The sequence below is a fragment of the Rattus norvegicus genome, chromosome 5, assembly GCF_036323735.1.
Source record: "Rattus norvegicus strain BN/NHsdMcwi chromosome 5, GRCr8, whole genome shotgun sequence".
Classification (NCBI taxonomy): Eukaryota; Metazoa; Chordata; class Mammalia; order Rodentia; family Muridae; genus Rattus; species Rattus norvegicus.
Window position 1 is genome coordinate 72560025 of NC_086023.1, and position 13645 is coordinate 72573669.

The 13645-nt window shown below is 44.9% G+C and overlaps 1 protein-coding gene across 2 annotated transcripts in view; it reads right to left on the reverse strand.

The window, feature by feature from the left end:
• Window positions 1-13645, reverse strand: part of Abca1 (ATP binding cassette subfamily A member 1) — a 122888-nt gene that overhangs the window by 86349 nt on the left and 22894 nt on the right. For both annotated transcript variants that reach the window (XM_039109846.2, NM_178095.3), the window contains exons 3-5: window positions 9546-9639; window positions 5837-5978; window positions 4686-4804 (exon numbers count right to left, since the gene is read on the reverse strand). In XM_039109846.2, the coding sequence (XP_038965774.1) occupies window positions 4686-4804; window positions 5837-5978; window positions 9546-9639 (355 nt within the window). The remainder of the gene's footprint in view (window positions 1-4685; window positions 4805-5836; window positions 5979-9545; window positions 9640-13645) is intronic.

Genomic DNA, 13645 nt, shown 5'->3' on the forward strand with positions numbered 1-13645 from the left:
CCATCCCCAGTGCCTGGAATTCATGTAGTGCTTGCCTAACCTTTTCAGATTTTAAAATACCTATCTGTGAGTAAACACATAGCTAGGTCCTGCTCGGGGACCTCAGAGAGGGTCATGAGAGCGAATATCGACCTCTGCAGTACATGTTATTCCTCTGAACTCAGATTAGCACACCCAGGGAAATCACCGTGGGAGGTAAAGTGGGGGAAAGAGACCCAAGACTGACTTAGTATGAATGTGGAGCCTTCGGGGCCTGGTTTGCACAAGGGAAGTGGTTCTACAGTTACCTGTGCTGTGTAGAGCGCTTACACTTGACAATATCAGGTGAGGAGAGAGGGCATGGTATTTATCAGACTCGCTTTCACTGCCCTCTCTAAAGGTGCTCTCAGGCTTACCAGGCTACCACACTGCTGCTCAGAGCACAGCCACTGCCATGGCCTCTTCATGCCCTGAATAGGCTACGGCCCTGTGGGTAACACAAACCACCCCTGTATCACAGGTGTCCCCCTCCAAGGACCTAGCCAGACTCTAAGCTGAAGCATCATCAAGTCATTTAACCAGATGTCAAAAGTTAGACCATGACGCTTAAGGACCAGACAAAGTGAGCAACTTGTCAAAGGCCAAACAGCCAGGAACAGGAGGGAAGTGATGTATTTCTGACTTACTGTGTGCCACCCTCATGCTCACGAACCTAAATTTGTTGCCAAATCAGTCTTGACACAGCTTTGCGTCTCTCCTACACCACCGTTTGCCAACCTTCAGCCACTTACCACCTTGCTCTCCAGAATTTCACCATGAAACATACTTTTCTTAACTTCATCATTTCCTTCTCAATAGCCATTTGAGCAACATTGGCACATTTTGACGAGTCAGAATTAAAAGTTGTCATTTGTGTCCAGTCAGAAATCAACTCCTATATCACATAAAACTCAAAGCCCTGACCTTGAAAGTTTACACATCGCAGGGTCACAATCTAGACATGTCACTTTTTTCTGCAGTTTCTGAGAGTTTAGCCAATGCTTATAGCCTTTGAGCTTCAAGCATGACAGGAAAGGAAGACGGCTTTACCACACTAACTCCCAGACTAACTTAGCCACCACTCGACCTATTGGTAATACTCTGGCTTAGAGGGGGGGAAAAGCAATAAAGTGACCCAAAATTCCAGCAATGTGAAAACTGGGTGAGGCACATCTGTAAGGCTTCATTTTTTCTTTGTCACGATTCAATGATAAATAGAAGAATTGTCCACAACTTAATCTTTGAAGCTCGACTATTACTGAAACAGTACAAGATGGCTCTTTCTAGAACCGTGAATCGGGACGCCAGGGTTGGCGGTGCTTCATTCCTCAGATGTCACTCCCCTGACCGTGTAAACTGAAAGTGGAGGTGAGTCCACTTTCAGTATCGATTCCCGCTGGGAAGAAGCCCTTAACCCCAGGCTCAGCACCTGGGAGAGCATGGTTGGCACATGGCTGAATACCTCAAGCAGCCGGTCCATGAATCCACACACAGACTAAACAGTTTCTGAGTAAAGCAATGTTGTATCCCAGGAGACCTGGAGACAAGGCAAATGCATTTGAGTAGACTCCTGTGTCTACAGAGTCCCTGTGTCCAGTCTAATGGCGTGAGCAGCGGTAATGAAGATGAATTCTCCAAATGGACCTCAAAGCAGGACGCGGTGGTTCCAGCCATGACCACATAGGCAAGTAGCTAAGTAGATTTAACAATGTAAATAAGAAAAGACAGATAGAGTCTGTTAACTCAAAAAGCCAGAGGTACAGTTAGGGGAAGGAGAAGTCACTGCAGTTCTGTCTGTGTATTCACGAGATCTGCAGTTTGAGTTTGGTTATACATGAACAGTGAGTCAACAGGATGACAAGAACGTCAAAGGTCTCATGCAATCTCAGATGCCTGGACAGAAGTATAGGGCCCATAGACAGGCAAAAGTCCCTTTCTCCTCTCTGCTAGAATACTTTTGTCATTTCTGGTAAACTTCTGGAATGACACAAACACACTGAGAGGCAGAAGTTGGGAGGAAAAGTATTGAGTAAGAGGAGCGGAGGACATTTAGATGGAAAAAAATGAAAGACTCTAGAAACAGATACAAAAATTGCTCTGGGATTTTTTGACGGACACGGAATTAGATTAATTCTCTAGAAGAGAGCGGCAAATACTACATGACAGTCTGGGCAATCAACACACAGCATAAGCTACCTCATGAGAGGATAGTACAGGGATCAATAATGACACCCCAGTCTCCAAGTCAGACTTGTGGGGTGTTGTTCAAAATCAGCAAAATGTTACCACTTCCTAGAGAAGGAGGCAGCATTTTTTTATGTGCTTGCCCTGAAACTGTGGCCTGGCTTTCTGTTGCAAGATTAAAAAAAAAATGATAGAAAGTCAAAGACCAGCTGAGCATGGAGATGTAGCTCAGTGGTTAAGGACTTGACTAGCCAGGACAGAGAAGCAAACTGAAACAGAACAGAACTAGCTGCAGGGCAAAGGGGACACTGAAAACTGAAAGAGAGTTCCCCTCAGCAGAGCTGGGTACACCCTGCCATTTCTTTCCCCAATCTTTCTTTGTGACTCCAGTTGCTCACAGGAGAAAAGTACCTTGCTCTCTAGGCCAGCTTCCACTAAGAACTGGAAATTCTGCCGGTTCCTTTAGTCGGTCCCACAAAGTCAGAGGCAGAAGAACAGAACAGATGGTCAGAAATGAAGACAATGCTATGAAGACAGCACTGGCTTCTGTGAACAAAGCATCTACTATGTCCAGACACATGTCAGATTTGCACCTTAGGAATTATCATATTAATGGTGTAAGATCTCATTATACTGTATGTGATATAATATCATTATAATTAATCCAAGAAATTATGTCTCAGAAACATTGAACGTTTCGTCTGAGGTGTATTTCCAACACCTCCATGGCATCTCCCCACAACCTGGAACTCAGTTCCAGGGATTCTGACGGCCATTTCTGGCCTCATGCATATCACGAACATACACAGTGTACACACGAACATGCAGGCAAAAATATTCTCACACATAAAACAAAATAGATAAATCAAAAAAGAATCCTTTAGAAAAAGATTCATGACTCATCTTTTAAATGTTACCTCAGGTGTCAAAGACCGTTTTGACCCTAGATGGGTCTCAGACTGTACCCATTTTCAATAAGAAAAGATAACCCCTAAGGCACTGGGTAACTTATTCACAAAGTCACACGGTAATGCACACCGGCACTTTCTGTCTGCACTACCCTGTTTCTTGGTGGTAGAAAAAATAACCCAATTCCACTGCATGACAATCTGAGGCCCTCTGTGACAGAAAAAGCCTAGCCTTGACCAGAGGCCTCCAGGGGAAGGAAGCAGCAGCAGCTGATCTGGCTGCCAGGAACAGTCTGGCTTCGAGCTCCCCACAGGTGATCAGAGACCAGAACATGCCCACACCTCCGTACTGAAGCCACACTTCATCTGTCTGGGGCCATGGAGTCCACACAGCAATGCCTCTTATTAAGAACCGTGTGTGTGTGTGTGTGTGTGTGTGTGTGTGTGTGTGTGTGTGTGTGTGTGTGTGTGTAAGAGGCTTGTGCATGTTAGTGCAGTGCCCTTGGAGGCCAGAAGAGACCAGTAGACATCCTGGAGCTGGAGTCACGGGCAGTTGTGAGCCACCCAAGGTGGGTGCTGAGAACTAAACTTGGGTCCTTTGGGAAAGCACCAAGCTCTGATCATTTCTCAGCTCTCCAGCTCCCTGAAATGCCTTTTCTCCCACCCAAGGAAAACAAGCTCTCACCAATCCATGTCAGCAACAGCACTTGACACCACTGCTTCTTTCACAAACTGGGGAGAGAGGCCTTTCAGCAAAGGCTAGACCAGTCCATCTCCTCATAAAATGTCAAAAGTGTGTAAAAAGACTTTCCTGGAGCAGCAGCCACTGTTGACCCAGAGTGAGAGGAGTACTTCATCATTGGCATAGTTTAAAACAACAGCGCTTTCTGATGGCTTGCTGAAGGCTTCTCAGTCATCGCTGTGCAAACCGTTATTGCCAGTGAATATCCAACACTGCCCCTCCCCCTGCTAGCAGGCCACTGCCCAGGGGACTGCCACAATCTCTACAGCCAAAGTCTTGGTCAGCAAATTGTATGTTCCCCAGACACTTCCTCAGTGGCATGCCAGGAACTAACTGCCCAGCTACTTAGCAAATCTGAGGTAAAGCTTGTAATTTTTCAAGATCAGAATTCAAATGCCTGTGAGGCTTATCCAAATGGCTAGTTCCGGAGGAAGAAGAATGAGTTTCCCTTTAGAAAACAGGTGCCTAACTTTTACTTACCCATAACAAGTTAGAACTCTAACCGCTCTCATATGCACAGAAATATCTCATCTATAAATCCGTCTATGCATGGAAATCCTATGGGCAGTTCAAAAAGGCCCTTGGCAGCAAATTGTGCTCCAACTGGCCCTAATGGCCATCCTGTGACGTTCTGGATGGGGCCTGCATCCCCAGTCACTGTCTGGGACAACCAGCTTCTCTAGGTTGGTTTCCAATTCTTCCTTCAAGGAAAACCAGACATCCAGCCACAAGAAAAAGAAAGACACTTGGGGACAAACTGGAGAGCAAGCCCTAGGCCACATGGGCAGGGAAATGTCCATTTCTGGATGCCTGAGTGGAAGGGTTTTGCTTACTTGAGTTGGGATGCTTGATCTGCTGTAATGTTCTCAGGACCTTGTGCATGTCCCTAATGCTGGTGTCCTTTTGGCTGTACAAAAGAATCCGTTGAGCATCTGAGAATAGGCGGGACACACTGTAAAGGGAACAAGAAGAAATAGAATAGGCCTGGGTTAGGCCAGCTATCTCTTCCCAGCCTGGCCTCCCTACTCCCTAGCCATCACCCCATCTGCTGGCATGAGCTCACACGTGGATGCAAATGAGCATGCGCGTGTGTGCACATCATGTGTACACACACACACACACACACACACACACACACACACACAAAAGGCTAATGTCCATAATAAGCCCATGCCTCTATCCCAAGACATGCCTAATGATTCATAAAACATTTTCATTTATTAAAAGTGTGAATTAGAAACATATATAACAAGAATGCACATACAGTAATGAGTTTGCTCACTACATGCATCTGTATACTAACAGTCTGATATGTTTTAATATTTTTGTTATGCGTGAAAGTGCCAATGCAAAGTCCAAAACCTATGCACGAACATTAGAACGTGGCCCTGACTGTCTCAGCCGTGGCACCATCTCCAGGCGGCAGCACATCCTACAGTCCCCAGTCCACTCTAACTCTGTGACTCTGCACATCGGGGGCATCTTCAGCATCTCATCTGGAAGATGCACACTATACTCATCATCCCAGCGTTAGAGCCAGGAGCCAGGAACACAGACACTAAGAAAGCACTCGGGCAGCTCCCACTCAGGGACGGAAAAACCTGTCAACAGCAATAACACTGCAGTCATTCCAGCGGTCAGAGCAATGACCTGAGAGCAGAGAACAGCACACTCCTGCCCTGGGCTCTGAGGTGCTGGAGAACCCAGACCCTTCCTGTGCCATGACCTTGGCTCCTAGAAGAAGAGCCATAGGAGAGGAATAGTAGAGAGTCTGAATGAGTAGATCAGATGGAGCTTGCCGAGTCTCACGGAGGCACTGACTTTGAGTAGACAGCATTCAATCACACAATCACAGTGACTCTTAAATCCTGGTGGCAATTCCCCCTCCATTCATTCTGCAGGCTTCTCATGCAAACCTCTCCAAGAAGGGAAGGATAAGTATTAACTGGCAAGTTTTGGAAAGAAAATCTGATCTGGTACTTACATGGACTTGTTAAAGTTTCCAACAACACCGGGAGCCTCGCCTGGAGTTGGATAACGGAAGCAAGGGTTATTGGCATTACAGATAATCCCCTGGACCCAGGGAAGGGTTCCTGCAGAAGGCATGGCTTTATTTGGAAAGTGACCTGTTGAAATCGAGAAGAAAACACAGAGAAAACATCAGACCTTTGAAGTAATTTTAACACGATCCTCTCACATCTGTGTGTCTCATTCGCCATGCCCTAGATTTATTAATGTTATTTATAGGAGTGCTTTGACTGATACAGGTATGTGCACATGTGTATGCCTGATAACCATGGAGGCCAAAAGAGGTCCGTAAGCCCCCTGGAACTGAAGTTACAGACAGTTGTGAGCCACTGTGTGGATGCTGGGAACTGAACTCAGGTCCTCTGGAAGAGCACGCAGCCAGTGCTCTTAACTCCTGAGACACTGCTCCAGCCCCTCACCATGTCCTAGAAGACCTGCTTCCTCTGAGACAGGAATCTGGCATCAAGTAAGGATGACAATGGTTCTATCTGGCGTCACCTGTAGGTTGGGATTCATGATCCCAACCTCGGGAATGTAATAAATGGGATATATCAGACCATGGACACCAAGTACTTGGCAAGCAGCATGTGCTTGGTCCCCACTTGCTCAATCCCTACCATCAGCCTCACCTCTAAGCGACAAAGAAGGACCTGGGCAGTGACCTAATCAGTTCCCTTACACTGCAGCTGGTGAAGAACTCAGAGATGCTCATGGCTGGGAATAGAAAGTTCATCTTCAGGATCCCAGCCCATGCCTCTCCCTTCCAGCTGTGGCCATCACCATCACCTCACTCTCCTCAGACTACTCTTGTTCCTGCCTTCATCTGGCAAAAGTCTGTCAACCTCACTTCCTCCAACAGCCCAAAGGTTCACCAACAGCACCTCAAAAGCATGCTCCCTTGAGACCGAAGTCAGCTGTCGAACTATCTCAGTTTTCCTGTTCCTCTCTCACTCATCGATAAAATGAGGCCACCTCCACCAGGTCACTCCTCACCCTTTCCCTTACACATTTAGTAGTTTCTTACAAACAATGATTGGCATGTCTGGGTGAGGTCTGAGTCTTCAAAAGCACAGGTCGGTCTGTAGCGAGGATCTACAAATATTGCTTATGGGAATCAAGGAAAACGTTGCACTCCCGCCAGGGGTTGTTATTCCAGGGGCCTGCTCATGCTGAGGCACAAAGGTCTTGGCTCCGGCTCTCATCGTATGCTCAGTGTGATCTGAAGATCTGGCAAGCATTCAGAACCATGGCTCTAGGTAACGACTAGCTTGTATCGTCACAGATCTTGGAGCCAAACCAATAGAGATTTACACCTCTGTCCCTGCCATGTGCGAGGCCCAGACAAGCCAATCTCCAAGCCAATCTGCAACGCCTCGTGTTCTCACCTGTAAAACGCTGATCACAGTGCAAGTGGTGTTACAAGAGCTCTTATCAGTCAGGCGGCTTGTGATTCTATTTGTATTTTTATGAGACAAAGTTTCACTCTGCAGCCCAGGCTGGCTTAGAAGGTGGAACACTTTTACAGAGGGCCCAGCACAAGGTAAAGGCTCATGAATCATCAAATTAGAACTTCTGAGGCATCTTGTAGTGCCATTGTGTAGCTCGCCATCGTGTAGTGTGCTCCCCTAGCTGTTGTGCATAGGGAACAGAAAGCTCTTTCCATCTCACAACCGTTACTCTTCGCCCTTTTGTTTTCCAGTCAATATGCTAATAGAGACTCCCCAAAAGTCAACCAAAGGCTGAGCTGCACCTCACTGTATACATCGGTACTGGAAACCTTTCAATCTTTGAAAACTTCTATCCCTATTCCAACCAGAGGCAACAAGGAAGGGTGTGACAAGATCTGGCCCCCATGGGCAGTCTCTGTAGGGACTCTGGCCTATTGAATGTTTACTCAGCTAATCTCTCTATCTCCCTGTTAACAGTTCAAGGAAAACCAAACACAGCCCCTTGCCTAATGAGCTGCCTCTCCTCACTCAGTGGAGATTTATATAACCCAACCAAGTACTCCAAGGACCATGGGACTCTCCTTGTTCAAACTGCAGATGCTCGCCCTAAGGATAGGCGAGTGTAGGTCAAAGGCAGAGATAGAAGAGATTTATATAACCCAACCTTTCCTTCCACTGGGCAAGCAAAAACCCTTCCTTGTATGCTTCACCCCATCCTATGAGCAAATAGAAACAGAATGACAGACAGACACTGGTGTCCAGGACGCCAGTCAAATAATGTAATGGACATCAAAAAGCCAGAGGGCTCATGAAGACCTTGAGGACTCTGACCTGGACTACAAAGATATACAGAGAAGAATTTCACACTAGCCCTCTGTTCCCAGAGTAGAGGCATATATATGTCAGCAAGCTTCCCCTTAGCTTTCTGCTCCGCTGTTTTAACTGAAGAAATCAGAAAGTTATGTCCGAGGAAATGTATCCGAGGTATCTGGGTGTAACCTGAACATATAGGATGTCTATCAGCAAACTTGTATGTAAGTGCATGCTGTTACATGCTATGTAAGAGATGGGAAGGTGACCAAGGAACGAAATCAAAACGGTAACTGTGGCCTCAGTGCTGTCTTGGAAGAAGACAATCTTCTAAGCCTGCGGGGCTCTAGGAGCTGGTGAGTGCTAAGACAAGGGTGTGGGACAGAGAGCTTTTGTTCCCAGCTAAAACTCCTACACAAATGCTAATTCTTTGGACCTTTTAAACTGTTGTTCCATCTGTCCACCGAGCACAGCCAGACTGTAAAATGGTCATTCTGGCAAAAACAGTGCAAATTAGGTTTTGCTATTCTCTTTTACAGAGAAGCTAAAAATCACTCGTTCATGGTGACACAGGGGGTGTCCAGGCTGCCTTCAAAACTCTGTGAGTGAGAGCCAGGCGGCCTGAACTGTATTCCACGTCTACTAGATATGTACATCTGGGCAAGTCATTATAGGTGGGTGAGCCCCAGTTTAACTACCAAGAAATTAAAGCAAATGATAATAAAGTCTACTATAACAAGACTGTTGAGAACGAAATGAAATGTTATGTTAGACAAACTGAGATGTTCTACACAAAGGCCGCGAATCCTCTCAGAGCTGGGAAGGTGGCTCAGTGGTTAAGCCCACAAAGTGCTCTTGCAGAGGACCTGAGTGGGGTTCCCAGAATTCACATCAGATGGCTTACAACTGCCTGCAACTCCATCTCCAGGACGTCTGACACCTCTGACCTTCTCGGGCACCTACTCCTGTGTACATACCCACACACACAGACATATATGCATACTCTCTTTAGAAAGTACGTGTTCAAACATATATTCCATGATTTTCAACCACTGGTTAAAAGACAATGCAAACAAAAGGACCACAAGAGGGAACTGGATACTGGCATTTGAAACATTACCGCAGGGTGATTTTTAACCATCACTTTCTGACCCTGAGGCTATCTTGTTATCGTGATTTTAAAATATGTAAGATTATTATCATTACTGTCTTCATCATTTAACTCCAGGGTTCATGCCCTAACCAAAAACAAAACAAAACAAATAAATAAAAGCCAGATTTTCTGTTCCAAGCTATTTGTGGTGTTTTCCCGTAGACAGCATCTTTGAAAAGGTTCAATTGAGATTACATTCACTCTGGATCTTGCTGGTCATCACTGAGTCTCAGGCATGGTCCATGGATACTCACACTCATGTTGTTCATAGGGTGGGTAGCTCAGGCGGACAGAAATCAGGATCAGGAAGATAAAGAGAGGCCAGGCCACTTCCAGTAACAGCTGACACTAGAAAATAAGACACAATAGCATGAATTTAAAAGATAACATGGTAGCCAACTGCTACTGGACTCTGAGAAACCCACCGAGAAATTCAGCAATTGACTGACTCCAGTCATGTCGGACTTCCTTCACTCTCCAAGATTTAAGTACACTGAATTGTGTGTGAGCTCCTGGAACACCCCTTTCCGCACCTTTGTCTTCTTCAAGGCCATAGCAATGGTTGCTGCCTACTTCTCCAGGCTCCCTTCTACCCAGGCTTCAAGAACCAACCACGATACTTTCCCCCTGAGCCAGGAAGCCCTTCTCCTATGCCCACACCCCCACAAACCTCAATAGTTCCTTTGCCCCCATCACTGGCTTCCACACAGCACTCTTAACATCTATCTCAATGGGCACACAATTCATCATAGAAAACAGTCTTATAAACTACGGTTTGTCATGATCTCGATATTCCTGTCTATGAAGAGATCAGAAGTAAACGTCTCTGGATAACTGGTACTTTGGAGTATTAAGGGCATTTGGAATTTTTGCTTTGTTTTGTTTTGTTTGTTTGTTTTTGTTTGTTTGTAACCTTGTTTGGTTTTCCTAGTTTAAATAAGTAACTTTGAATTTTCTAAGAATTTCGCTATGGCGTCACATCAAGCTCATTTTTGAATCTTTGGGAAGGAACTGCAACAAGATAGTAGCTGTGAACATTCCAGAACAAAACCATGACATTTCTATGCTTCCTTTGTCTTCTTTTAACTTTTCCATAATGAACCCCAGCTACCACAAACTATAAAGAACAGTTTACACAAAGAGCACATTAAGATATAAAATGGCCAGGATCATAGAAGAAAAGATTAACCTTACTAAAGATGTCTGTTAATAACCCCCAAGGAAGCAGCAAAACCTCTCCGTTTGCAAACCTTTTCTCTTTTCCTTCCTAGAAAATGTATTTCCCACACCTCTGGGAGAGGGTAATGGACACGGATTGCAAATCATGACACCACACTACTTTTACTGTCCATTACACCTCTGTAAACTGGTTAGGGGTGGGGAATGGGGATGACTTTCCACCAGAGAACACAGCCTGGAATCCCTAAACACTGAAAATAACTTCCCTACCGGTAAGGCCAGAGCCCTTCCTCTGAGATCCAGGTACACTCTGCCTTTATCAGCGAGTGGCCTAAGAGCTGTGTTTACACACGAGCTTCTCCCCTCTGTTACTATGTTCTAAGTAAGTCTGCAACATGGCAAGGGCTAAACACAACATGGTAAGCATGTATTGGGTAAGAGAGTGAACTGAAGTTTTCAAAATCAGAAAGATGGAAACAAAAATCAGCTGATCCCTCTGGGAAAGAAGTTTGGCAATATGCAGTCCAAGCCACATTTATCCCTTTGCCCAAGCATAATCTTCCTGGGAATTCATCTGAAAGAGCAAAGTTAAAACAAAACAAAAACAAAATAAAACAAACAAAAATACCCAAACCCAAAAAGCTGTATACATAATTTGAAATGCTATAACTGTAAAGTGTTGTAAACAAACAACTTAATCATATAGCAGAGGAGAAACAGTTACATTAGCATATATCTAATGATAGATCCAATGGGCAATAATATATTACTTGGTCACTATAGCAACATTTATGAAACATAGCTCTCACTAACCAAGAACACGGGCACAGAGCCCAATACGTTCTAAGCCTGCATCTTTAGGAATAAAGCTTCTTCTAATGACATGGCTATGGATGAATTAAAGAATAATGAACCCTGAAAAGTATAAAATTAAGCTGAGAATATACAAGTCATTTGTCTTGAGGCTCTGATGCCACTATTTCAACTAACAGGATCAACAGAAGCTGCCATTTATGGAGAGCCCAATATGTACCAGGCTCATTCTACATGGTTAGCTTCCTTAATCCTCAGAACCTCATTGTGGGTGTGGAACTACCATTCTTCCCATTTTACACTGAAAAGTCTACTGCTTGAGGAAGGGCAAGCCACAACAGTAGTTAAGCAGAGCCAAGACCAGCGGCCAGTTGTACTTGATCCCAGAGGTCACATGAAATTCTATTTGACAATGGCAGGCATCTCCAGTAGAAAACAATAAAATCTCCCTACACGGCATAGACTAAAAACGTCTACATGTTCCACAGACACAAGATTAGTTAACTCTCTAGGCGGGTAACAGTTATAGCTAATACTGAAGTGATTTTTTGTGACTCTTGTCCCCAACAGTTAGTTCATAAAGGCTGCAATGACACTATTTCATAAGTGAAGAATGGAGGTTCAGAAAAACTAAGAACCATTAGAACCCAAATCTTCATGCCTAAATCTGTACAGGACTCACCAGGCTGCCTCTCACAGTGCTACGCTAGAGACACACGTTCTAATTCATCACATATAGGGGCCAGTAAAGCAAGCCTTGTGTTCAGGACACCTCTGGAGCCCCACACTTAAGACCGGCAAAGCATCACGTGGTCAGAGTATGTTCATCCACTGAAAGAATGAATGCTTCCTACCACAGTTCTGGCAGCAAAGCACCAGAAGAAAATCTAATACATCATTTTCAGGAGGTGAAGGCAGAATTTGTAACCAGGTCAGGGAAAGAGATATGAAGGAAACTGACAGTGCTAATCGTGATAGCCAATTTGCACAACACCCACAACATAACACACACACACACACACACACACACACACACACACACACACACACACACATATCTTTTATAGTCAGACATCCAAATTAGGACTATTACTGTAATACTCACTTTACATACAAGAGAACTGGGGCTGATTAATAAATTACCCAAGGAAAGCCAATCTCACTTAAGGGCCTCTTCTCTTCGCCATTAAGCACACCAATTTCCTTTAGCTCCTGCTGCTTTCCCTTACCATGTAGAACATGTAGACTCCTTACCTTTCAAAGCTTCTACTAAGCTGAGCACTAATTGGATGGATGGATGGATGGATGGATGGATGGATGGATGGATGGATGGATGGATGGATGGAGACTCTGCATACAACATTCACACCACCAAAATCAAGGAGCTCACAAGAGATACAATTTAATTATGCTTCTTTACCCTATGCCTCCAGAACTATTTTTGTGTCTGTCTAACCATCAAACACACCTAAGCTCAGAACTTTATGTATTTCCACATCCCCTCCCTCTAGAAACTAAACTTGACTTCTCCAGGGATGCTATTCTAGATCTACTAATCAAAGTCAGGCTTCTCCTCGTCTCTAACTTACCATTTGTCCTAAGCACAGGGAGTGAATAAAACAGCTTAGGGACAAAGATGGCACTTGTGCCTTTAGAAGATCCTACTGAAAACTCTTGAAAGTCCTTCATGGCTACACCAACTCCGTATCTTCCCACCATGTAGTGGCAATGGTAGGAACTGTTGTATTCAAGAAGTGATTGTCATCAAAGTCACAGCTGTCTGAGGGAATCCCAGAGCACACACGTATTCCCTTCTAACTCTCCATCTCTAACCCGAGGATGAGGAACGGGCACACCTGCATGAGGACTTCTCAGTAAGACACCTATGGCTTTGAAGGACAGCTAGTTGTTAGCAGTTCTACTACAAACTATGTTGTGTTTAGCAGCAACGCCCTTGCCCTCTACCTCTCAATCCCAGTAGCACAGGCACACTTGAAATTGTGCCAGTGAAATGTCCCAGGATGGAGGAAGAGTCATGCCCTCAGTTGAGAGTTGCTGCTGTGAAGTTCTGAGAAACAAACATTGCTTCCAGTAAATGATGCCGCTTATAACCACGCTTAGCAGCTCTGACGTCATCGTAAGAATCCATAAGCACCAAGCCATTTTTGCGTTTTCATTTAGGGCAGTGCCAAACCGCACACACTACAGACGTTCACTGTCCACGTGGATATTCACACTTAACTTTTGTTCCGGGTTGCAGAAGCCAACACACTGCATCCCAGTCATTGCACGAGTGCACTTAGCTATCGAGCCTAAGGATATAGCAGTGATGGTCTTACCTTCAAGATTTATCCTTATTAAT